This window comes from Nannospalax galili, unplaced genomic scaffold (genome assembly GCF_000622305.1).
Source record: "Nannospalax galili isolate Female #2095 unplaced genomic scaffold, S.galili_v1.0 scaffold267, whole genome shotgun sequence".
In the NCBI taxonomy this organism is placed as follows: Eukaryota; Metazoa; Chordata; class Mammalia; order Rodentia; family Spalacidae; genus Nannospalax; species Nannospalax galili.
The window spans coordinates 247,934-274,957 of record NW_008357518.1 but is presented as its reverse complement, the minus strand read 5'-3'; the positions used below and the strand labels follow the sequence as shown (position 1 = coordinate 274,957).

General features: G+C 41.9%; 1 protein-coding gene and 1 non-coding gene across 2 annotated transcripts; both read right to left on the bottom strand.

Moving 5' to 3' along the window:
• Positions 1-142: 142 nt before the first annotated feature.
• On the bottom strand, positions 143-26,577 carry Ankrd10 (ankyrin repeat domain 10). The gene is made up of 6 exons (XM_008855176.3): positions 26,205-26,577; positions 23,759-23,911; positions 19,031-19,122; positions 8,093-8,328; positions 5,116-5,211; positions 143-1,671 (listed from the first exon to the last, which is right to left on the bottom strand). The coding sequence occupies exons 1-6, from the start codon at positions 26,409-26,411 to the stop codon at positions 1,196-1,198; spliced, it is 1,260 nt and encodes a 419-aa protein (XP_008853398.1). The 5' UTR covers positions 26,412-26,577; the 3' UTR covers positions 143-1,195.
• LOC115067963 lies at positions 9,774-9,938 on the bottom strand. Its single transcript, XR_003847324.1, has one exon. It is a non-coding gene; the product is annotated as a U1 spliceosomal RNA (small nuclear RNA).
• Positions 26,578-27,024: the final 447 nt, after the last annotated feature.

Below are 27,024 nucleotides of genomic sequence, written 5' to 3'. Positions count from 1 at the left end.
AGGTCACAAAAGCAGAGTATTACTAACAATCTCATTAGTCAGACCTGGGAGACTCAAACTCAGTGCCCAGCTTTCTTCTCCCTTCTCATCTCTCCTGATTAACTGTCCCCACCCTTCCGAGAAAGTACATTCCAGAAACAAATCAGCTCTGTTTTTTTATTTAATTTGTAAAGAATGGTTTAAAAACAGTGTCAGTACACTCTTAGGAACATTGATTTCATCTGACAGTTTATCTGCATCGATTGTTATTACAAAAACCAGAAGTCATTGCAGTAGCTGCACAGTATAACTACTAGTTATCTAAACAAAAGCTCATTTCTATAAAACCATTACATTTAATGCAGTTTCATTAAGAGAAATCCAAAATTCTCCCAGGTGATTGGATACACACACACATATGTGTGTGTGTGTGTATATATATATAAAATGGTATATATTTTAAAGCGAAAACCTCAAAAACCAGTAATAACAACAACAAAAAAAATAGGCCACTGTTGTCAGTTAAATACTTTGACCTGACAGTTCCTACAAATAGCAACTTCTATATAAAGGAAACCATTATCTGTGATTAAAAATTCTAGAGCCGAAGTAGAAATGTGGAGTAAAAACACAACAAATCTGAATTCATCCTAGGCAGAACCTGTTTCTAATGAAACAGGGCAGTGGTCTACACATCTAACAGGGGGGCTTGTTTGTACCCTAAACCACTGGGAACATCTACAACTACTATCTTGCCAAACGGCAAGTTTCATTGAAGACACTGAAAAGGAGTTTTCTGTCTACAGATAGCGCTGCAAGAAATCATCGTAAGGCTGTACCTTGCATAGGAAGTAGCTGTGTTGTCACAAAAACCTAAAGCAGACAAAAAGCGAGCTTCTGAATGATGCCCACTTGTCACCAGGCACCTCATTTACCACCCCAATTCATCCTGATCAAAAAGATTCACAAAAAGAAAGATGGCATAACTGGTGACAAAAGAAAAAAAAAAAGACGCAGGTGTCAGAAAAGTGCATCTTATAGAAGAACTGCCATCCTTGTAGAAACCTCTTTGCATATACCAGCAAGCACTCACTGGAACTCTGTACTCTGTGAATAGATCTAAGTACTTATTTGGAAAGCTGAAGTATAAGCAGCACAGGTTGTGCAACTTCTCTAAGCCAGTGCTGCAGTAGAGCTCAGACTCAGGCCCTTCAGCTCAGGAGCCGTGGTGCAGTTGCATGGTACCCAAGACAGCGCTATCGTAGCGCTGCTCTACCCGCACACAGCTGGAGTGCTCGAGCACACTGCTCAGCTCAGGGATGCTCTCAGCAGTGTCCCCAAAGCCATGGTAGTGTCCGTAGTGCAAGTTCTCCCCCATGTCCTCCACCCAGGATGGCCTGCTGGCCACACAGCTACTCGGGCTCCCATTCAAATGTAGAGACCCACACATCTCCGGGTTAATGCCCATAGTCTTTTCTGGCTCCTCAGTCCCATTAACACAAACAGAACCCTGGCCACTCGGAAATGGCCTTCCTGGAACTAATCCATTGCTAATTCCATTAGATCCTGTTAAGCATGGGTCAGTCCTGCTCTCCGTCCCATTGAGCGGGGTCACGCAGGGGAAGTCCACATGTCCATTGATGACACTTCCATTTGTCAATGAATTCGACACGGAGCTACTGTTTTTCATATCTGCATTAAGAAATATACCTGTCACCAACGGGGAAGGAAAAACTACAATATGTTCATTGCTTCTACATTTACAAAAGGATTTTAGTTTTTGTTCTCTTGCAATTTTCTTTCTTCTAAATAAACCATTCCCTTTCCAAAGTTGAAAAATAAATGTGCACAGGCAGGTTAAAAGAACACCTTTTAAAGTATTTCAAGTAGCAGTATTTGCCCAGTGGGATAAGGAAGAAGTGTGTTCAGCAGTACTGGGGAATGAAAGCTGAAACACCAGCCTGATGTGAAGAATAACAGATACAGAAAAGCTATCACATATCTATTCTGGCGGGGGTTGGGGGAGGGCCCTAAACACTCCTGAAAGAGTCTATCAGAACTGAACATAAAATATTCTCTAGTTAGAAATGCATAACTTTTCTAGTTAAGGGGGAAAGGAAAATGAAGCAGGTTCCAACTATGCATACCATCAGAGGCTGTTTCCAAAAGCATCTGTCCCTACAAGTCAGGGAAGCAACACACAAAAATATTCAAAGGAACTGCTTTATCCTAGTGGCTGGCACTCAAATCTACCCAGGACTTCCACAAAATGCCATCAAGAGCACTGGTACAGCACCAAGAAACGGCGACTACAGCAACACTGCAGATGCTGGCACCTCATGTCTTCTTGGGTCGGGGGCAGTCCAGAGGGGCCTCTACTGAGCCTGGCCATCAGAATGGCCATGACAGCCAAGGTCTCAGTCTCAGACGGTTTAATCCACACACATAAGACATCCATCAGGAAGATGTTCTACAGAAAAAAAGTCCATCACAAAACATCTGGGCATGGTGGGTCCAGTCATTTTTCTGCAGAGAATTAATGTTGCAGTTCACAGGAATTCATGACACAGTAGAGTGTGGTCTAAAATTATCTTTTGTTTGGATAACATTTGCTCTGGGCTACTAAAAGTGAGACAAGATACTAAATATATGAGAGCCAGGTTCCAGTGGCTTTTGGAGGGAAGGTTCATGCTTAACACACTGACTTCCCGTGAGGGCTTTCTTCCCTACCACCTGTATCCAGCAGTCTCCATGTGCTACCAAGAAGGATCATGGATATTCAGTAAACAAAATATCTCCCAAATATTCCCCAATTATCAATTTCTTTTGACAACTTAAGCAGTAATCATAACTTAGTAACTGGAATATATTAATCAGAATAGGTATTTTTCCCTAAATGACAGGTTTTCTCTTTAAATAAATACTAGAGAATGAGTATTTCAAGGAAATAGGAATAAAACTTTAAGTTTTGGAAATCAATATCAATTAAAAAAAAGTATAACCCTAGGTAATCATAAATATGATGGTGAGTCTGATAGTTAATGCATACTCTGTGCAGACAGTATTCTTTTTCTCTTTAGTGTCCAGCCAAAGTAGTTTTACTATTTAATCTCAAAAATCAGGACAACTTGGTAGCCTCATCTTGTCCCAGGAATTTAATAAGCTGAGCAGAGCAGAAGCCCATGGTAGATACCACTCTTGGCTGGCTCTTTTTTTGTCTCTTTAAGATAGGGTCTCCCTGTAGCCCCAGCTGGCCTGTAATGTGCTATGAAGACCTCAAACTCAGAGATCTGCCTGCCTCTGCCTCTTGGTGCTGGGATTAAAGGCATGTGCTACCACGCCCGGCTCTGGCTGGCTCTTTTTAGCCTTCTTCTCTTCTGCCAAAGCTGCCTGCCTACCAAGGCCCATCCTACTTCCCTTTTCGCCAACTTGTTCAGGTATATGATGGAAGCTACCCAAATCCAAAGCATGGGATACAGGTAGTCAGGTTTGGTCAAGGGAAGAAGCCTCTAACACACTCAAAGAAGAGCTTCAGGTTCTTGAAATATGGGTGCTAGACCCTGCACAGGGTCTCAAATGAGGGGCATTAAAATGTGAAGGTGTTATTTGAACAGCTCTTCAAAAATGTACTGTACTAGGATAGAATTCTATTAGAACAAGGAATGAATTTTAAAAATGCAGACACCCCTAAAGCAGTTAATTCTGCCTGACTTCTGTGCAGATTCTCCAGGACAGAGGCAGCAGTTTCCACAAACTGCTGTGGACACAGGATGCTAGTTTACGTAAGGAATCAGCAACAAATCTCTATGGATTTCTAATGTTTGCTTCTTTGGTTAGGCAGTCCTGGAAATTTCCAGGAGGCCTATGAGACTTGACACCCGGGATGAAGAAAAGCCTGGCCCCCTCAAGCTTTGCTCTGATATCCTGGTCATTAAAAGAAGTCAAGAGTAGTTGCTTCTACGTATTCAAAAGCACAGAGCAATGTTGTTATAAAAAGCAGGCATTAGGTTTTGCTACTTCTCACTTGTCAGATCAAACAGCCTCCGCTGACAGAAAACCTGTATTTTAAATGTAATACCTGACCAAAACTGCCCAAGGATAATTATATGGCAAAAGGTAACACTATTTGTAACAATTGTGTAGAACAACAAGTTCTGTTCATAGAAATATTTTTATGTGGCTTTGAAAAGCACAATATGTGAATCTTTTATTCTCAATAGAGAATTTAACAAAGATATTACCATGAGACCCTTTTCTTAAAAAACAACAACAACAACAACAAAAAACCCAAACAACCGAGTATTTCAAAATAGATTAACATGCAGAGAATGGCTATAATGCTTTTGTGGTCACCTAAAGAATGGTAGAAAAATGGCAGGAGCCAAATAAATACATCTTTTAGAACTTCTAAATGCTAGGAAAAAAAAAATCTGATCTCTTTTTATTTATTTAATGTATTTATTTTTTTGAGATAGAGAACCCCTCTAGTCCCAGCTGGCCTGGAACTATATAGACCAGGCTGGCCTTGAACTCAGAGATCCGCTTGCCTCTGCCTCCCAAGTGCTAAGATTAAAGGCATGTGCCACCACGACCATGCCAGACACTAAAGCAACCAAGAGTGTGGGACAACCGATCCCACACTGGCATGAGTGGGTCATAAGCCAAAGCTACACTGTTCACCAGCTCTTGGTGTTTACAGTGAGCTGTCCACCCTGCTGTGTATTGCCTTGAAAATATAAACAACAGCATGGTATAGTCACCCAAAGGCCACATCAGAAAATCTCATTAAAAATAAGCAAGGCACATTAAGCAAAAGCTTCAAATCACAACAGGGAGATTGCACTTAACGTCTCATACCCACAGAATTCATTGTAACACTTATCATTGCACTCACACACGTGCCAAAAATATGCAAATTATAACATTTTAAAAGACACTGGACAAAGTGCAAAAAAGTCTGTGAGAATTTATGTCAAAAATAGCATGCATACTGATTCTTGCAACGACAGGGGGTTTGCATTGCTGAAACAGTATATATTTCTATTTCTTTGGGTCCAACAGAACCACTCTCCCGTTGTTTGGGGTCTTCAACCACTGGGGTGCTGTTGCAGCTAACAGGAAACTGTCCACTCCCACCTGATACAGCAGCAAACTCTCTGTCAACGTGCATTTTGTCAGCATCATCTTCAGTATCACCATTCTCGAGTGGCATGGCGCAATCCAGGCTTGGAACTGCACAAGAAACAAAGACAACTTTAGCATTCTGTGTGCACACAAGAAATCTAAGACGTGCTTTCTGCTCTTTTTTTTTTTTTTTTTTTTTTTTTTTAAAGTCTTTTTGAGACAGGGTCTCCCTGTAGCCCCAGCTGTCCTGGAACTCACTATGTAGACCAGGCTGGCCTTGAACTCACAGAGATCCTCCTGCCTCTGCCTCCCGAGTGCTGGGATTAAAGGCGTGCGCCACCACACCTGGTCTCTGCTCTTTTTTATTTGAACTAACAGCTTTAAAACTGTCAAATAATTAGAAAAAGAGCAATGATCACTAATCAAGTTTCACACTGTGAAATTACTTTTTACAATGGAAAAATTTCTTTAAGCAAGTTCAGCTGAAAGTTATGAATTCCTAGTATCTAAGGTATTCCAGACTTGTTTGATGGCAAAAATTTTAATTCTAGGATTTTTTTTTTTGAGAATATAGAGGCTGCATAAACTAGAAACAAAAAAATGACATTACAAAACACTTATATCTTGCTTCATTAACACACATATTATATATGTAAATATATAAAAAAATTTTTTTTCTGGGAGGGGGGTGTCTTTTTGAGACAGGGTCTCCCTGTAGACCTAGCTGGCCCTGGAACGTACTATGTAGACCAGGTTGGCCTTGATCTCACAGAGATCTGCCTAGCTCTGTCTCCTGAATGCTGGGATTAAAGGCATGCACCACCATGCCTGGTTCACAACCAACTTCTATTCAGTCATAATGAATGAAATGTCATTTGTAGGAAAATGGATGAAACTAGAGATCTTCATGCTAAACAAAGTAAGCTACACACAGAAAAACAAATACTATGCTTTTTCTCACGTGGAATCTAGATTTAAATATGCATGCATAAAATTATGACATCTATCTAAGAATTTATGATTATGAGGGATGGAAGAGGTCTGATTGGTGGTAGAAGAGGAGAAGGCAATTGGCAGAAAGACACACTACCACCCCCCTCAACTGCAGAATCTAAATTAACTATATAAACACACCCCCAAAAGAAACTACTTGGGGGGAAAAGGGTACCATTGAGAAAGGGGTAGACATGAGTGCAGTAGGGAGGGGGAAGGTAAGAGCAAGGCAGAACAACATTATCCACGAAAGTCCCATAATGCTAACTATAAAAATTACAAAGGAACTCGGTATATAAAACATTTCTTTCAAAACAGAAAATTCAACTTTATAGCTTTAACTAGAGCTAATTTTAGAAGTATAAGAGTTCTTTCAATTATGTATACCAGTCCCAGATACCTCCCTCAACATGACAGTGTATACAATGAGAAACCCAATTTTTGAATGAATTATACATGAGACAGAGAGAAATACAACAGTGATTTGCATGGTTAGGGGAAAGCAAAAACCCATACAGGTCTGAGACCAAAAGCATTTTTATACACAGAGGCTTTGAAAACTAGAAGCCTAGAAACTGCCCTTCTCACCCAAGGCTTTTCCTTAACTTTCTTAAGTCCCAAGTTAGCAGGAGGTAGGACATCACCTTCACTACCAAACTGGTCCTACTTCGAAACATTATGTGGCAATCAGACCAGCTTTAAAAACTAAAAGGTAGAGAGGTGGTGGGGTTGATTCCCTAGGCGTGTGGGGGATGCTGCTCCCCACCTCAGAGAGCTTTCAGCATCCTGAGGCCAGAGTTCAGGACTCCTTCCCTCTCTACTAGGCTGAGCCAAATTCAAGATCCTTCTATAGAGAGACTCAGGCTGGGGACACTCAGCCAGGGCCTAGAACCCACACACTTAATGTCTCAATGGACCTTGTATGAAGTGGCAACTAGAGGTTTTTGGTTTTGTGCAATTCCACACCTCTGAAAAGTAGATTAAAAGAGAAACACACCTGAAGCACAGGTGTGGGGTGCTCACTTGTAACCTCAGCACTGGAGAGGCTGAAGCAAGAGGATCCTGAGTTTGAGGTCAGCTGGACTACACAGTGAAACCCTGTCCCACAAAATAAAAATACCTGACAAATGCAATGGACACCAAAAATTCCTCAGGAAAGCATGGATGATTGTCTTTGTGCCCAGGAAGCCCAATACCCAGGGCAATTCCCTGATCAAGGAATGAAGCCCTACTTACTAGTCAGGAAACAAACCACAAAAAGTCAATCTCTTTCCTGGACTATTAGAACAACTGGTATACAATCAAAGCTATCAATCCCAGGCAGGCCTGGCAGTGCAACAAGATACAAGGGCAGTTACACCACCAGGGGGCAGAGGAGCCCAACAACCAGGGGGAGGTCTGGGGACTGAAGGAAGCCAAAGACTGAGGAGTCCACTGGCCAGTGACCAGAAGCTCTTGCCAGTGTTCAATCTGTCCCTTTGGATCTCTAGGAAGACACTGCCCTAGAACCTTGGCTGACATGACTCCATCTCCATGCTGTATCTGTTCCTACTGCCTGTAAACAGTTGCTCAGCTGGATGCAAGCATGCTTCACATCTGTAATTATTTACTTACCGCACATCACAAGCCAAGAAATTAAGTTGGCCTCATACCACCCAACAGGATGGTGCCAGTGGCACTTCTCCCACCGAAGCTACATTTGGGAAAGGTGGCCAATGAAGACATCTCAAAAAACATAAGTACTTCCCCTTCCTACTGACTTGCAGTCAGAGGAAAAATGGCTGGACATTTCTGAAAATGTTACTTGGTACGGTCACTTCTTACTAAGAACCTCTCCTTCCAACAGGCAGAGCAGGCACTGTTGGGAAGACTGGGTTCCGGTACCCCTGACACCCTCAAGATACAAAATCAGCAGCCCAGCAAGGTACACTCAGCCATGAAAGAAACTTGTTAGGGCAGGAAAACCCTGCTCTTTCTCACCCCCAAATGGTCTCACCTCCAGTTCTAGCTTTCTTTACTCCCAAGGATTCCGAGTCTTCAAAGCATCTCTTTCGATTTGTTCCCAGGCTCACGTGATTGGGAAGTATGTTCTCATGACCTCTACTCAAGGTGCCATTATGATAGAAACGGCTCACGTGATGGCTCTGGAGGCTCAAGAGAAACCGGGTGCACTCTTGGAAACCCTGGGTTTGTGCAATGTCTGCTGCTGTCAAGCCACTGGCATTTCTCAGGCTGCACAACACAAAAACACTGAATTACATTCCACAGCACTTGGCCCTGGTCTCTGCTCCTGCTGAACTGACTATCTATCTGAAGGTGACATAGTCAACAAATCTACAATAAATCTTCATTAAGGGAGCAGTTAATCATCCTGGCTCTGTAACTAACTTCTCATACATAATTTGATTTGGGAGATAATTAAAAAAAAATCAATATACTAAACTTAAAAAAAAAAGTTATCCTATTTAACTTCTCAAAATCATGTTTTATGTTAGTCTGAAGAATCTAAGTTTATGCTAACTTCAGACTTCACCTGAAACTGAATTCTCTATTATCTGCACCTTATTTTAAGAGCCCATCCTTTAGCTTGAGTAAAATAATAACAAACAAGCATCTATTGACATTGTCCATGGCATTGATAACAACTGGCTTCCTAAAAACAGAAGTCCCAGCTTAGCAACAAGCCAGATCTTATGCGGACATGTGGCATTCTAAGTGGAAGTTGAGAAGGACATCCTGACAAAGTTACCTGCCATTGGCCCCAACATCTGAGAAAAGATGAATTTCCTTTGGTAGGTTTGGCCCTCCGTAGGAAAACTTGCAGGAGTATTGCAAGTTGGCACTCTACAGCGTTTGGTGGCATCCCTCTGAAAAGCCTTGCAGTACTGCCCAGGAGCTCACCCCAGGTGGAGTCCTGCTCTCAAAAAAAGAACTAAGAGGTCACCTGGCTGATACACTAAAAAGGAAGAACTCTGATTAAAATTAAGAAGTACCAGCAGAGTTTAAGTGAAAGATCTGAATAAAATAGGAAAAGAAACATCTGAACTTATAAACACAAGAACGCTGAAATGAAAACTGAGGGAACAAAAGCCACTCTATGCTAAAGTCCCCTTGGATGACAAGAACATACATACTTTATGAACTAAACCTGCAGGGAAGCAAACATTCTGTTAACTGCAGGCTGACAGACTGAAATTGGAGTAGTACTCAAGAGAGCTTCATACCTATTCAGCCAGCTATCCTTCACGCCCAACCAAGACGTGATGAAATGAAGGCCTCACTTTGGGTCACAGATGACCAATCCAAGCCTGCTTGTTAGGGTTACTGTTAAGGCAACAAACAAACAAACTTCAAAAATCAGAGTGCAAAAAGTACAGGCTCAGGGACAAATAATGATTTTTAGCTTACAAGGATAATCACAGCCTTGAATTCCTATTTCTAGTGATCATATGCATTAAGCTTCAGCTTGAAAAATTAGTAACATTTCTGGACACTCATTAAACATAAATACTTTTAAAAACTTAGGGAAATGTAGTATAGACAGGCTCAAGTCTAGTTTAGCTTGTGTGTGGTGTATGGAGGTATAGTGTTTTTGTGTGCATATGTACATATGTGGAGACAAGGTTGACATCAGTTGTCTTCCTCAATCACTCTCCATCTTACTTTTTTTTTTTTTGCAGGGGAAAGCACAAACGCAGTCCCCCATTACCACAAATTAGGCAGTTGAGTTTCCCACATTTGGGAAAAATCGCAGGGGTCAGCACATCCCAAGTGCAATGGATGGGCCTCACTCTGGGAAAACCACCTTCCTGATCACGGTGTCTCCCCTGCCAGGTAAGTATCATCTTACATTTTTTTAAAGATTTATTTTTGGAGCTGGAGAAATGGCTCAGCAGTTAAGAACACTGGCTGTTAGTGTGCAGAAGACCCAGGTTTGAATCCCAGCACCCACATGGCGGCTAACAACTGCCAGTACCAAAGAATCAGAGGCCTTCTTTTGACCTTCACGGGCACTGCCCAATACAGATACACTTACATACATGTAGGCATAACACTCATACACATTATTTTTTAAAATCTTTTAAAGTTTTTATTTTTATGTGCTTGTGTTTATATGCCTATGTCTGTGTGTGGGTACATGCATGTGAGTGCAAGTGGCCAAAGGCTAGGAGAGAATGTCAGATCCTCTGGAGCTGGAGTGTTACAGGTAACTATAAGGTACCCAACAAGAGTGCTGAGAACTGAACTCAGGTCCTCGGCTAGAGCAGTATGTGTGAACCATCTCCGAACCATCTCTCCATCTTATTTTTTAAGACAGGGTTTCTCACTGAACCTGGAACTCACTGATTTAGAGATAGACAGCTGTTCACCTCCCTCCCCCCAACTCCCCTGCCAGTGGTAGGGTTATAGCTGCTGGCCACTGAGCCTGGCTTTTTACATGTGTTGGGGATCCAAACCCAGGTCCTCAGGCTCAGCACTTATCTTCCTCAGCCCTGAAATCCAGTTTAATGGGATATAAAAAGACAAGATTAAGAATTCCAGAAATCACTAGCACTTTCTTTAAAAATGAAAAGTACATACAGGATCATTAGGAACTAAAGCTGACATTGTTGTTAATCATTAAGATTTCAGGGCCGTGAATTCTGACGTACATTCACTGCAGCACCTTTACTAATATATGAATTAAAAGGAAACATGAGTTAATTACACATGTCCAAAACAAAGCCCACTGGTCATTAAAATGACATACACCAATATTAAGGGCCCCACTCAGTAACATAGCTTATGACTCTCATGAATTTGTGGCCTTCATTTTCAGATACCAAAGTAAAGATGAAGACATATCTACTTTGTCAAGAAACAAAGCATTGTATAAAAATTTCAAAATTCTTCAGAATTTGAAAAGATTAAGACTGACACTATAAACATTGTTCACAATGATCACTTTTATTATCATATGGCTGTACATGTGCCATGGCACATTTGTGTAGGACAGAAGACAACTTGTGAGGCGTCTGTTCTGTCCTCCCACGTGGGTTTCAGGGATTGAACTTAGATTGTCAGCCTTGGTAGCAAGCATCTTTACTCAGCCCACTGGCCCCAAAATGATCATTTCTATAGATAATTGAGGTCTTGCTCACCAAAATGAAAGAATAAAAAAACAAGAAGCCAACATTTAATTGTAGGACAAGAGCACTTAAAAAAAATCTAAAGTACAAAAGAGCACTCTTTACTGTAAACAGAAAATTAAAAATAAACAGCAAATCATTTTATGGGGTGGGGTTTAATGCCTTTTCAGTGAAAAGAGGCAGATGGGGACTCGGTGATACATTGAGACTATCAGAAGATGCAGGCTGAAGTGGGGATAACTGCATCACCCATCAAATGTCATCAACGGTGGCGTCATCACTGTACTTAGAGTCAAGCAGACTTCTAGGTATTTTAAGGCACTACTTTCTAAATTTACTTTAGAAGAAAAGCTGAAAGGGACAACAGCCAACCCGTGCTGTGCATCACATTCATGGACCATGCAGCAAGCAAGCACAGCCAGAGGTCAAAATAAGCCTCTCACATAATTTTGAGGGGCCAAAAGTAAATGCAAATGGGAATCAAACAATTCTAGGTAATGCACTGGAAAGACATCAGAGTCTGGGCTACACTGACTGGAAAAACTAATTAGAAGTGGTAATTTACTCAATTTGTAAATGGTACTACCTGTATGGCATTATCAGAGGTGGGAATGCAGAATGTATCCCCTGTGCCTGTAGTGACTACAGACTGTGCACAATAGTTAACATTTACATTCTCAAGCAGAAGGATCTACTAACATCTGATGCTGGCACATCAAAACCAGCCATTATCTTCTCCTCTTTCACCAGCCATGTTCCATCACTTCCTTTCCTGCTCACCTCCACTCATTACCTGACTCAAGTCTTGTGTGAGAGGCTCTCAACTTCTCCACTTATATCAAATCTCTCTATAGGGCAGCTGGCTTGAGCTATCACAAGGGAACATCTAATTCAAGGTGGTACTTTTCCTGGACTGCAGACCATAAGATCTCAGTCCCAACTACTCAACTCTTATAGCCTGAAAGCAGTTACACACAAGCCAGCATGGTTATGTTCTAATAATCCTTCATGGACAATGAAATCAGAATCTCAGGTCATTTCATATGTTATTATTTTGACTTTTGTTCAACTGCACCTAAAATTTAAAAAAATCATTCTTAGCCTATGGGCCATACAACAGGCCAGGGAAATGGTCTGTTGACTGACACTTTAACCCATTCCTTTGCTCTTCCTAATGGACTTCCTGAGAGACTTTCCATTCATTTCATGCACTACTGGATTCACTATATTCAAACAAAAAGGAAAGAAAAGTTGCCAAATATATCGCAAAACATTACATACTAAGACAAATATCAATATTAGACCAAGCATTCCCTGTCCCACCCACTGCCATGACTCCACCTGAGTGTCTCACACTGACTGAAACCTGTAAGTAGCAATGTGCACAAAGTGAAAGCTACTTTCCAGGTCCTCAGACTACCTTTTAAAGTTGATTTTCAAATTCATCCCAGGCTAAAAATTTTATGGGGTACCACACCAAAATTAGAGTAAACAATAAATTATATAGTCTCAAAACATGGGCTTTTTGCGGTGCTGGGGATCAAATCCTGGGTCTCACATACAATAGGCAAGCTTTCTACCAATGAATTCACCCTTAGTCCTCAAAACACTGATTTTTAGAGAAAGACACTTGGGTGTTTATTAGGTCAGACAGTGATCCTGGATAGAATACACCAAGCTTACTGAACCTTTATCCTCTATTCTGTGTTCCCAGTTTAAAGATATAATCTCTGCCAACCCTACCCTATTTTCCAAAGCTCCATGGAAGGTTGACACACGAATGAGACAACTGACTTTTGACTTCTCTGTCCATTCTATACTTTGGATCTCGTGCTTGTTAAGTCAACCCCTTCAGTCCTCCACCAACATTCACTGGGTGTGTTATGTAACCTAAACAGGCCGGCCATCCTGATCCAAACTCCAGTGAGGTTTATCAATAAGGACAAAGGACATCTTTTGAAGAGATATTTAAAACTACTTGGAGATACTACTAAAAATGTTCTTTAAAGCAATATTCAGCCCTCACCTACTCTCTATGGGCCTAACATCCACAAGAGAAACCTATTACCACTTTTCTCAAACACCCCACCCTCTCAGCAGTGCTGGGGATCAAACCCAGGGCCTCATGCTAGGCAAGGGCTCTATCATTGAGCCTCCCTCCCCCAGCCCTCTTGCTAGTCTTTCAGAATCAGAAAACAAGCACATAGGAAGAGACAGTAATTCTAGGTACAAAGTTAAGTATTTCGCCCAAGTGGCAAAATCAAACTAGCATCAATCTTACAAATGTTAAAACAGACACAATTTTCTTAATTCTGAATGGAGTATTATCTTATTTACCTAAGAGTTCTTCCCCAGGAAGTTAGAACTGATCTCCATACCAAGGCCAGCTATCCCCTTTGATTTTCCACTTATAGTGCCACAATACCAGAATAGAGAAGCCATTCCAATGAAAGTAGTTTTTTAAATTAAAGTAATAATCACAGATTAGGAAATACCTGAAGTAAAATTTTTAGAATTCAAGGTGTCATAGCACCTTCGAGATGTTTTTTGTTAATGCCATGTGACAATAAAAAAAAAAACCCACAATTTTTATATAAATATTTCTGTTAAAATTCTGATCTGAATTTAGCTATTGTTAGTTTACAAATAAAAGATAGGTACCATAAATTAGGATAAGCAAAGCATGCAAATCTAAAGAATCTATATCTGAATTCCTAGATTAGCATTAAAACCAATCACCGCAACAAATACCTCAACAGTATGCCTTGTGTGCAGAAAGGAAGCGATACTGAACATTCAATGCCACAACCGTAAGGTTTCGGAGAAGCACCTGTGGCAGTTTCAGCAGTTTCTATAGGAATGCTCCCCCTTTCTAGGATTACTTGAAAAAATCAAGTCAATTCGAATTACGTAGCTGTAAAACATTGACATGTGTAGTTTTTACAGATTCAGAATCTTCTGCGTGACTTAAAACGGGCAATGGTTCATACACAGGAAACTTAAATCATAAAGATCACATTTGCAGGCAACATTGGATTAAAAATACATAAACACACATGAGGTGCAGAAGCTGTCAGAGCTAAGCCGCTGGCATATGACCATCCTGACCACCAGCGACCACTCTAGCACTGTCTTTACAAGTTACCTCTTGTAACTTTAGCATGAAGCCAATTTAAATATGTCAATATTTCAACAAAAGTTTAATAGTATGGACTAAAAACCATCAACTCACGATTCTGGTTACTTTAAAATTTGGTATGCTGTATCGCAAATACATTAGTAACTATTCCTAGATGGAAATAAGCAAATAAATGGAATCATTAAAAAAAGGAAAAAAAAACATTACTAAATGTCCATTTGTACAGACAAAACATTAGCAAACATCTGAAATTACTTCAGTAAAAGAAATACAAGTGCATTTTTAACCCTTTGGTATCCAAACAGAAAATTATCAAGACTTTCATAAATGTACTCTTCAGTTAACAATAAGAAGAAACTATTTTTAAAGTTTCTTCCTGAATAAATTTGGTGCCAAGTTTACATTTCAAGTTCAACATTACTGAAGATGCCTTCATGTTACAACTGAACCACAATTATGTTTGCATACATAAAAATATAAGAACATCATTCAAGGAGTTTGATGAAATATTTAGCAAGTTTTACTATGATTTAGCAGAGAAAAAAACTGGGATTTAGAAATTGTTGATCTGATTTTAAAGCACTATTTTTACATAAAAACGAGAGTTAAAGAAAAGCTGAAATCTACACTTTAAGAAAAATAACCCAAATCGTAAGATAAATTTGTCAACTCTGGAGCCCTCTCATACACTGCTTGCTTCTGCCTCGTGGGCAGACCTAGTTGTCTCAGGAAACCATCCCTCCATCCTACAGTCTCTGTAAAGAAAAAAGGAACACCAAGTACCAAGAGCAAAGAATCTACAGTAGCATGATCAGAAAGAGCAAGGATTAGCACGTGGGGATGACAAGAACTCAGAGGCACCCGCAACATCATACTGGACTACTATTCTGAAGGACAAGTAAGTGAACAATGAATTAAAATCATAAACATCAGAAGTAAATGACTAACAGTAAATCTGGGTTATACTGTACCCAGAATCAAAGTTACAACTTTGTACTTCTGACAATACTGTAAGTACATTCATCACAAGTATCTGTTCTGGTGATAATTTTGCCTCTAGGCAGGGGTCAGTGGTTAAGTAAATACACCTATTCCCCTGTACTAAGAAGTTCTAGAAGCTCAGCAGCATGTTTACAGCACAGTGTTATTATCATTTTAGGCTCCTAATATTATAGACAACTGTGTCTGTTTCCCATACTAGGCAAGACAGCCTGTTGTACAGTGAGTCATGGAACTTAGTTACTTCTCTATAGTGAGCTGTGATCAGAGAGGTTGCTCTTAAGTTCACAATAATTACTTCCAAGGTAATCTAGAAGACCTGGTTATCACAAAATACATGATTCTAAAGGAATCCTCTCCTAATGAACAGGAAGACTGGCATCAGGCACTAGCTTCCAACCATACAGAATGATTTCAGATGGAACAGCGGATGTGCCTAGGGTTTCACTAATGCACAGCTAAGTCCCTTTATTGCGATCAAAAGGAATAAAGAAATACTATCTCAATATTGGGTTGATAGGAAAACATTCTTTCTCTCAAGAAGATAAAGTAGCCAAAATTCTCAAAGTAAAGCTAATCCAAGGCACAAAATTTGCTGTTAGGAGCAAATGTCAGTAGTAAAAAGGTTTTTAATCATTAACATAGCAAATTTTTATCTTTTTGCAAAATCGTATTAAGACCCAACCATACACTGTTAACTCATTCTATCATCCAAAGGAAAAAAAAGTGTGGTCCTTTCTATGCTGGCACATGCCTGTCTTCTATCAAAATGCCAGGACTGAAGTGAGCAGCCAGGACAGCTAAGGTAAGGAAGGTCAAGAACCACAATTCAACATGCTTAGACATGGCTCGAGATTCTTTAAAAGGTGCAATAATGTTTAGTTTGCTCACAGAAGTGAGGTGTGATCCTGTGTATTTTGACTTTCAGGTGTGAACAATGGCAAATGCTGATGACCATCACATAGGCCAGAAGCAGAAGCTCATATGAAAAGACAACTTGGCACCAAAACTCAAGATTTAAATTAAGAGAAGAAAACAAAACTATTAACATACTCACGTGTGGTGCTAGAAAATTTAATACGATGCACAGCAGCTGAAATGCGTTATCTTACAGTTGCAACCTACATTAACAAGTAAGTCACGTAACAAACCATTCTAGCCACAGAAACTTAGATAACTGCCTTCATTATCTATCAGATGACCAAAAAACCCCAGTAATTTAGTCTCTGGCCACTTTAATGTAGAAGATATATAGAAACCAGAGTGGAAATTAAGAACAAAACCATTAATTTAAAAACAGCAGTATAAGGCAGCTTTTAACCTATTCACAGAAGGAAAAAATTATTTAGCATCTCCTAAATATTATGGATTATAAAATGAAGAATTAACAATCTGATCCATTCTGAAATAGGAAAAAAATAATTTTAAGTAAGTAAATTAATGCTAAACTTTTGATGTTGGTGGGGGGACACATATTATTTGCTAAAACTACACCTGACCATATAAGCAGCATTATAGGGAACAAAACAGACCCTGGTACCATTTCTTGGGGGATTGAAATCGTCGAAACTGACTAAATAGGGCAAACTATAAACAAGCACTTTCCAACTAAGATTAGTGCAAACTGATGCTCTATCTGGATGTTAAAACTCAGTAACCACATATACAATAGCAATCGTAATGACTACTTGTGCTCTAACTCCAGGCGAAAGACATCTAATGTTAAGAACTGCTTTTGGCTAGGTAGCTTAAGCCAAGTGTAACACTCGTACACATTTATAAAAAAAAAAAAAAAAAAAGAAAAAAAAGAAAGAAAAAGAAAATGTGAAAGCTCAGTCCAGGGCAGTCACCATAGTGCAGGGTCTCGAGGGGGTGGCTCCTGTACTGAGATGGGGGACAGACTGACTCTCGAGGCCATGCTCAGCCACACCTGGTAGAAAAGAGACACTTGAGGGTCCTGTAACCAAGGACAGAATTATAAATAAAAGATAGTCATATTTTAAGATACCTACTAAAAAAAAAAGGACATAGTGATAGATTTACTGGCTCAAAAGATTAAGCTACCGGTTAAAATGAATAAAACTAACAGCTTTGTAATAAAATGTACAGGACCAATTAGAGTATTTAAAAAAATAAGTTGGTAAAAAGATCAACTTCAATTATCTATTATTTCCATAAATGATAATTAGGCAATTTAATCAATTATTTTTTATATGACTCTGTATTTTATAATCAAAGACTGTTATTAAAATTAAAGGTATAAAGTTTTTAATGTAAACACAGCTAAAACTGTATCCACAATCTTAAAGCAATTGAGAATCACCTTAATGGTTTAAAATTATGATACATATTCACATTATCAAATTGTTTTTACATTACCTTATACCAACTAAATATGAAGTTAGAAGGGTCTTTAAAGTGTAGCAGTTAATACATGCTATATTTTTGTTTTTGAGACAGTCTCACTATGTAATCTAGGTGGGCCTTAAAGTTCTGATCCTTTTGTCTCAGTCTCTTGAGGACTTGGGATATAAGCATGTGATACTATGCTTGGCCAGTGCAGGCTGTATTTATAACACTAACTAAGGGATCCAAGCCCAAACAAAAGCAAAACTTGCCAATAAGAATGAAACAGAAGCTGAGACACCAAGACTAAGACCTACATGGTCTAATTTATATGGCTTTGCTATTCAGGATCTTCATTCAAAATTTACTATAATACAGAGTCAAAACAATGAAATGGAAACCAAAGGGTTAAACTAAGTTGTGTGGGTCTTCTTTCCAATGTCTCAATTTTCACATTTACAAAAAAGTGGTTTTTAATTAATTTTTATGAATTACTCATAACAGTTATATCATTTTAAAATCTGCTATCAGTTATTTTGATTATTACAGCTCTCTATAGCTTACACTGAACAATTTAAGAGTGAAAAAACCGCATCCATCTTGTTAATGCTGTGAACTGTAGAAGAAAAGTTATACAATGTAAAAAAGAGTTAAAACAAATTAATACCCAAATAAATGTACAAGGCCATAGCTAGCTAATGATTTGCATACAAGATCACATTTCTTAGCATTAAAATTGTTCCAGCAAATGATACTTTAGCTCATGTAAATGGCACTAAAACAAAGACATGCTAAACTAATGCTCTCAGTATCAAAAACTCAAAGCAGGTTTCAAGTCTTTAATGTAAGTGGTCCTGTTTTATAACGAGCTATAAATCATTAGGCCAAAAGAGGCTTTAAATGTAACCTTGTATTGCTGAGAAAATCTGGACTTAGAAATGGTCTTCAAGACTGAGCCAGAAAGGCCAGCAAAGAAGACATTCTACTCAAATCCAAGCCCCCTTGTTTTGAAATTAAAACCTGGCAAGGAGAAGTGTCAAGTCTTGCCATAGTGACACAACTACATAGTGGCAAAATCAGTGGCATCAAGGTCCAAATCTAATGGGCCACTGTTCCAGCTCACTACACTTTTATGAGAGCTTTGAGGTCACTGGGAACTAAGCCTCCATCTGTTAATTGTCAACCTAACTCACAATTTTCCTCAATACCACCTCCTCAATAGAAACAAGATTTTTAGGACTTTTGCTTGCTCTAAATGCTACTTCTGGACAGAACACTTTGACTACATCTCTAAGTGGGAGGAATAATTGAAGATACTTACTCGGTACGAGCCCCGTTGGCCACCAGAGCACTGATGCACTCCAGGCTCCCTGAGCGGGCTGCCTTGTGAATAGGAGTTTCCCCCTCACAGTCCTGAAACATAACATACACATTCATAACTAAACTGTTCAGTGAGAAGCAAGTAATCAACACGGAACAGAAGCCTCCTCCTATGTGAAATAAAGTAACGTGGTAAGCAAAATCTGAAGCAGAACAAAGCACCTTGCATGTGAAGGGAAGATGAAAACCAGGTAGCAGGGTACACCTCTCACATTTTCCACAATGTTTAGCCACAAGTCAATAACCAAGGGGCAGGGCCTTTTCCCATAGTGACAGCCTGAGTGCCAGCAATGGTGATTTGCAAACTGTCCTATACTGGAGCTTGGCACAAATGTGTTGTAACCAAATTCCAAAATAACTATCCTATGACCAATGAAAACAAATTCACAGACAGCCAACAGGCCAAGAAACATAAGCTAACTTCAAGTCCAGGCTCCCCATATGTCCTCTGTAGCTTCTGCGGTGCTGACCCCAAAAACTTACCTGACTCCAAGAAGTTACCTGAACTATTTATTTTGAATTGGTACCATGTTTTAGACAAGATGATCTGAGATTGTAGGGTGTGACAAGGAGAAGGAAAAATCTAAACCAGAACAAGCAAGCTTTATAGTCCAAACAGACCTGTGGTTTAACAAAAATACTACAGGCACAAAGTGGCAAGAGTCAAAAGTGAGGTGAGCAAATTCAGGGAAGACACTTCGAAGTCATTTAAAAAAAATCATTTACAGGGCTGGAGAGATGGCTCAGTGGTTAAGAGCACTAACTGCTCTTGCAGAGGACCCAGGTTCAATTCCCAGCACCCACATGGTGGCTATGAACTGTCTTTAACTCCAGTTCCAGGGAATCTGACGCCCTCTTCTGACCTCTGCAGCATTGCAAGACACGGGTGCACTCACATACATGCAGGCAATACGCTCATACACATTAAAAAAAAAAAAAATCATTTACACTGTTTTAAAAAACCCTCAAGTACAATGTTCCTAGGCTGTAAGAACCAAATGCAGTAAAGGTAAACAGAGATAGAAGCAAGCAAGAAGCAGAATATCTGTTAGAAACATTCACCTGAGGTGTTGACCAGGAACTCCTGAGGGAAAAGCTTTGCTGGTACTTGAACTGATCCCACTTCAAGGTACCCGAAAGCTGCAGCTGACAGTACCTATGTTCTACATAATTAAGGGATAAAGATAAAAGGCAGGAGTGGAGTAACTATGCAGAGAGTATGGCCCTGGGAAAAGTTCATTCATAAATTTCCCCAGTGCTCACTGGAGGTTGGGGGGTGGATTGTTTTGCAGAAAACTGTTAAGAGTGAACAGGGAGTATGGCCGTGTATTTAAACAAGGGCCTAAATGGTTCTAAATGAGTTAGAAGACACCAGGCTCTAAACAGGAAAAAATTCTATTTTTTAAGAGAAATGACAGCAGGCCACTAGAACTATCCAAGAACTATCTAGTGAACTCAGATGTTTTAAAAAAGCAAACTACCTTCCCAAAGGTATGGAGGAGCCAGACACGTTCGACATAAAGACAAATTAAAGCTACACCAAAAGAGATTAAGGAGATGGCCCAGATTGTAAAGTGCCTGCCACACAAACAAGAGGACCTGAGCTTGGATTCCCAGCGCCCCTGTTTTAAAAAAAATAAAAAAAAAACAGGCTCAATCAAAGATGCATGTCTGTAACCCACGACAGTTGGATCCTGGATCCTTGAAGCTTATTGGCCAGCCAGCCAAGTTCAGGTTCAGTAGGGAGATTTTTTTTATTTGAGAAGGGTCTCAAAATGTAGCCCTGACTGGCCTGGAATTCAGAGATCCACCTGCCTCCGCCTCCTCAGAGCTAGAATAAAAAGGCATGTGCTACCATGCCCAACCTACCTTTGTTTTAAATAAAGAAAAAATTAATTTCTACTCTGTGGAGACAAAAAGGCAAAAATAAAAGGACCAAAAAATACAAAGCAGAATTCCTTGCTCCTTACTCTCCAGCAAACAGATCCTAATTGCTTAGAGCCTGACCAAATGACTTCTGTTGTTTTATACAAACTACCAGAGCCTAACTGCTAATGGCCCCTGGCCCCTCAACCCAATTGGCCATTATCAGGAAGGGTAATTGGCGCCATAAAATTTACTACCTCAGCTGGGCTTGGTGGCCGATGCCTTTAGTCCCAGAACTTTCCAGGCAGAGGCAGATAGATCTCTGTGAGTTCGAGGCCAGCCTGGTCTGCATAGCAAGTTCCAGGTCAACTGGGGCTATAAGGAGACTTTGTCTCAAAACAAACAAACAAATAAAAAGCAAGTAAAATTAAATTTACTGCCTCAAGACAGCAAGCTGTCCTCCTGTACTATATATACTCAAATAGGACTTCACTCAAGGGAGGCATGGCCAGATACCCTCCCTCCCCTTTTTGAGACAGGGTCTCCCTAGCTGGCCTCAAACTCACAGAGATCCGCCTGCTTCTGCCTCCCAAGTGCTGGAATTAAAGGCATGTGCGACCATGCCTGGCAGATAACTTTTCTTAAGTGGCATAAAAGGACCCCTTTTCCGTCTCAGGGGTGTGATTCTGAGGATTTACCACTGTAGTTGCTGAAAATAGAACTCAGGGCCCTCACATATGCTAAGCAAGTCTACCATTGAGCTATATCCATTTATTCTTTACTAAAACATTAAAAAAAAAAAATCAACTGTTCTAGTAAATATTTTTACCCCTTGGGCTCCTTGTTCCTGCCCAACGTTGTTACTACCAATTAGCAATGACTTGCAAATCCTTAGCAAGGCCCATCAATATGGGCACTAAAAATATATACCTCAGGAAAGTTAGCTTCATTTCCTCTTTGGGAAGCTTGCAACAGTGTCTATAGACAGCAGTTTCTGTCATCTCAGTTCACCTGACAAATGGCCAAGAAAGTCCGTAAGAGCCTCAGGGAAAATGACCATGGACCTGTCAGTAGCTCACATGCCAGAGGCTAGCAGAAGAAATGCTACAACAGGTTAAAAAAAATCAAGTGCACATAAGCAATGATGGGAAAACAAGGAAATAGCCCACCTCAAGATGAACCAAGGCCTTGGTCTACCCATGATTACAGAGCAAAGTAATCTCTGTGATTGAGATCAAAGCTGTACCATAAGAAAATTTTAACAGTCTAGGACCCTTCAGGAGGAATTCCAGAATGCGTACTTGCTAAGGGGATTCTGGATACTCTAGGTCCATGAGGACCTGGGAATGTTTAGCCAGGTAAGCATTTGAGTACATAGGAAGCGGCAAGGGCAGACCTGGGAAGTCTCGCTCGGGGAATCAAAGTGCAGGTGGTCCACAGAGGGCAGTGGGGGACACAATGGCACACCCTCAAGTCCTCATTCTCAACAACTGTTGAGAATAATGAACTACTGTTAAGACGCTAGTTGAAAAACAGCAGTGAACAATTTATTTGTCTCTAAATTAAGTATTTTGTTAGCATCTTACAGTTAACAGACAGAAAATTCTAAATTCCTTTTTTTCTTTTTGATCTTTTTGAGATAGGGTTGTCTCCCTGTAGCTCCAGCTGACCTGGAACTCTCTATGTAGACCAGGCTGGCCTCTAAATTCTACAGTAACAGTAAATATTAACTACTGGCATTCATGAACTACTGTCCACGTTTTATTGATAGAAACGGAATCAGTCTAAATAAGTGACTTGCCCAAAGCCAGACTGCTAAGGAAGCAGAACATGGGACTCGACACCACAGTCCCTGGTCTACTCTGAGGCAGAAGGCAAGAGTATAGATTCAAGGCAAATAGACACGCCACTGCCCTGCAGAGTGCAAAGGGGACCAAGACATGTGAATTTGTGCTTGAGGTGGGTAGTCCCTCAGGGGAGGAACCACAGCTGCCCAACAACTGATATAACCAAGGAGCGAATCTCAAGACAGAGAAAAAAGAGGAAAGAAACAAAAGTTCCTTTGCACATTGGAGGACATTGACGTCTATTAGGAAAAATAGGTAAAAAACAAAAACAACAAGAAAAATACACCCTAACCATTCTGGCCATCAGCAGGAAATCCACCCTCCAAGCTGGACAGTAAGTTCTGCCTGCTTTGATTCATCTACTGGCTTTTCCACCATAGGTTAGTAACATAAAACACTCATATAGGGGTTCACTCAGGGGAAGAGATTCTCGAAACACACCATTAAAACTGACTCACCACACTCCAGTGTGTACATTTAATCCTAACTACAAATTCCTCAAGTCATTTACTCTTCCCAAGTAAATGACACAGTGAAACTTCCTGCACTCCGTCATCATGCCCTCCTAGTGTCCAAGGCAACTTAAACTCACCCTGAAGCGGATATAAGCTAGCCTTTTGCTAGCCTACATGCGTTTCTATGGTATCTGTGAAGTTAAGGCAGCTGTGAGCAGCATCCAGGAAATCTGGGCTCTAGGCCAACCACCTTCAATTATCAGCTGTGACCTTGGGCAAATCACAGAATCAGATCTGGGTGAGTCATACAATAGGTAAAAGCACTCAATAAACTGAACACAAGTCTCTGGAAAGAGCCTATTATCCACAAATAACTAAAGGGGAAAATTCCATTTGCCTCAGGTAAAGTCATCAAACTAATTAAGGCTTCAGTTTAAAACAATCATCATGTGTGTCACTGTAACTGGAAAAACAAAAGCAGAGTCAATTGGGCATTCTTACCGGTTTGTTAATGTTGGCCCCAGCTTGAATCAGCCAAACTAGGCACTGGGGATGTCCTCCAAAAGCAGCAATGTGGGCCGGGGTCTGGGCATAGCGGGTGGTAGAGACATTCAGTGTGGCTCCTGCTCTCACCAACTGGATTAAGCACTCCAACTTCAAACACAGGAGGGAGAACAAAAAAACAGGGCATGTCAGTACACTAATTAGTACCACACAACCTAAATTCCATCACGGTGACAAGTGGCAATTTTATTACCCCTATTTTCTTTTGACAATAAATTTATTCCCAACACCATACAAAAATTTAAAGAACATTTCCCTCATCCTTATTAAAAAAAAAATCATAGAAGTTTCACAAAAAATAATTTATTTTTCCTATAACTGAAAAAGTTAAAATAAGATCAGAGTACACCACTCTAAAATTTCTAACAAGACTTTTACACAATGAAAATGTGATTGGTAGGTTACAAAACTATGTAACCATAGTAATCTCTTCATAAAGGCTTCCACAGTGTACACAACCCTTTTCTACCCACCTTTAAATTAGCCAACACTGAATGCTCCAGAGAACCATTTCCCATATAACTTTCTTAGCCTTTAAAATATGTGAACAGTTGAGCTCTGCAGGTGACTAACTGGAACACTGGAAAAGACAAGACTTTATAGCCAGGCCCAAAACCATGCTAGCTGATCTTGTTAAGAGCCCATCACTTTCAACACATTTACACCAAGTACCTAACCTTGTACCCAGGAATCTTTTGACTCACCTCTTCTCCAAACTGAGACTGCCAGTTTCTCTCTAACTGACCACAAGGCAGTTAGTGTAGTTGTGCCTGGTTACAAGCAATTCTCTTGTTCAAGAGAGATCTAAGAACAGTGCTCCAAATCTCCTTATCTATCTCACTCAGCAATTAAGCCTGTCCTTCTAAAGGACAGCTCACTTCAACAGACACTTCTGGGTTGAAGCCTTACAGTGAAGAGCACACAGGTTTTTAAAACAATGAAGAGGAGCTGGAAGCAATAGCTGGTGAGAACTGTCTTGAATTTCCCAAGTGAAAAATCAAAGTATCAACTAGTGGTAAAATGAACAGGCGTCAAACTCGATAAAAATGAAAGATGGAAAGTAGCTGAGCAAGTGAAAAGGAGTTAAACCTTTAACTTTTGAGAGTTCGCAGGACTCGAGCCTGCTAGCTATGGATTCGTCTAGGAAACTGATTTGGAATTCTGGAGAGTACTTTTTAACGTGGCATCTTGTAAAAGCAAGGTGTAATTAGAAATTTTTAATTACATTTAGCCCTTTAGCAACAAGCTTCAGAAACGGCTGGGTAACCTGGGCACCACTGGTACATCCTAAAGAAAACGGTGGGAAGGAGGGGGCGTTAGAACCGAATTTCAGGTACGGAAACCTACAGAAGAAGGCAATAGCTGGTACCGCTGGGGAAAGACATCGGGCCTCTGCCGCCCAGGGCTTTCCTCACAGCGGGGAAGGAGGGGGCATTAGAACCGAGTTTCAGGATCCTTCTGCATCTTACCGCCATCCAGGCGTCAAAAACAGCTCAAAACCACTTGCTCCTGGTACCATACTGGTCACCAAAACCAAGAATCTACCAATCGGGCTCGGTGGACGTAGAAAAGCGATTTCGGTTTTCTTTTGTAACCGGGGGAAAATACCCTCACATTAGGCTTGTCGTTTTAACTCGGCTGGAGGCATATTTGTCCTCACGGGGAGCTAAGTCGGCGTGGGGCGGTATGGGGTTTGCACACCCACTGTCATGCAATCCAGGATTCTCGGGTCGGACAGGAGGGGGCTGACTGCGCCACCTTAAGAAAACTGGGCGGCGAGGGCCACTACCCAAGTCCTGGGAGACAGCCGAGAGGTTTTCCCGCGCCCGCCAAGGGTTGCCTCGGGCGCAGACTTGGGACCGCCTATCCGCGGCGAGGACGGTGTCCGTCCCGTCGTCTCTGAAAAGCGCTCCCGCCCAGGTTTCCATTAAGGAGATAGGGACGTGCAGCCCCACGAGGCCGCGTTCCCTCCTCGCAGCACACGGGAACGTCTACACGACTCCCCGAAGCGTGGGCGACCAGCCCGCAAGCCAGCCTTCCCTCCCGCCCAGCATGCCTTTCTCAAGCCACCAGAGCGCTCAGAAGGGCTGCACATGCGCCCTGAGCCCCTCCGGCTCCAGCCAGGCCGACCCTACTTCCGCCCCGCCTCCCAGCACACCCCGCGCCCCCCGAGGCGCTCGGCCGCCGCACATGCGCTGTGGACCCCTCGGAGCGCCGGCACCGCTAGTCCAGTTTCTGCAGTGCACTCCCGGCACGCCCCCCGTTTCCCCCGAGTCGCTCACCGCGGACCCCGCTTCCGCCGCGCTTTTCAGACACGGCGGGGTGCACTCTAACACTCAGAGAAAAAACGCGGAAAATGGCGCCTTAAAGCGCCCGCGCCCACCTTGCCGAAGTGCGCGGCCCAGTGCACCGGCGTCCAGCCATAGAAGGTGTCCTCAGCTGTCAGGTGGGAGAGCGGCGTTTGTGGCAGTAGCGAGCAAAGAGCGGCCAGGTCCCCGTCGCGGCAAGCGCGGTGCAGCGGGAAGCGGAGCGACAGCAGCTCCTCGCTGGAGAAGCCTGCCTCCACGCCTGCGCCCGCTCCCGCCGACATGGTCCGTCTCTAGAAAGCGCGCGGCTGACAGGCGAGAGGACTTGAAGGACCGCGAGGCCGTCGGCGCCCGAGCACAAAGGAGACCAGCGCCGTAGCCGCCGCGTCCCACCCGCTGCTGAACGCAGCGCGCACCGAGGGCGGGACCTGGGCGCCGGGGCGGAGCCTTCCTGGGACTGCGGCTTCCATGGGGCGGGGCCTGGAGGTGATGGGCACCTGAGGAGACCCACGTCTGGGCTGTAGGGGCTGGGGGCGGGGCGGGGCCTAGCGCTGAGGGGCGAGGCTCGGCGGTGATCGATGCCTGAGGGGGCCTCTACTGGAACCCACGCCTGAAGTGAAGAGGCGGGGCCTTGGCGTAGGGGGCGGGGCCTAGGTGCTGTCACCGCCTGGGGGATCGGCTATTGAGATCCAAGCATAGGACGTCCCGGGTTGGGCCTCTAGGTGATCCGAGTCATCCACTCCCGGAACAGGCGGGGCCTGGCTGAGATCGACGCTAATGGCGGGAACTACCCAGCCTATTCCTGTGGCGACTGGCCTTGGCCTGGGGCTGGGCGGGGTCTGACTAGGCTTAGGGGCGGGAGGCGGGAGGCGGGAGGCGGGAGCTAGGAGGGGCCCC

Excerpts from the sequence above, each read along its gene's own strand:
- Ankrd10 (XM_008855176.3), bottom strand. The coding sequence starts at position 26,411 with ATGTCGGCGGGAGCGGGCGCAGGCGTGGAGGCAGGCTTCTCCAGCGAG. Across the intron at positions 23,912-26,204 it reads GGGCCGCGCACTTCGGCAAG|TTGGAGTGCTTAATCCAGTT; the intron begins GTGGGCGCGGGC and ends CTGTGTTTGAAG. Across the intron at positions 19,123-23,758 it reads GGGCCAACATTAACAAACCG|GACTGTGAGGGGGAAACTCC; the intron begins GTAAGAATGCCC and ends GTTATGTTTCAG.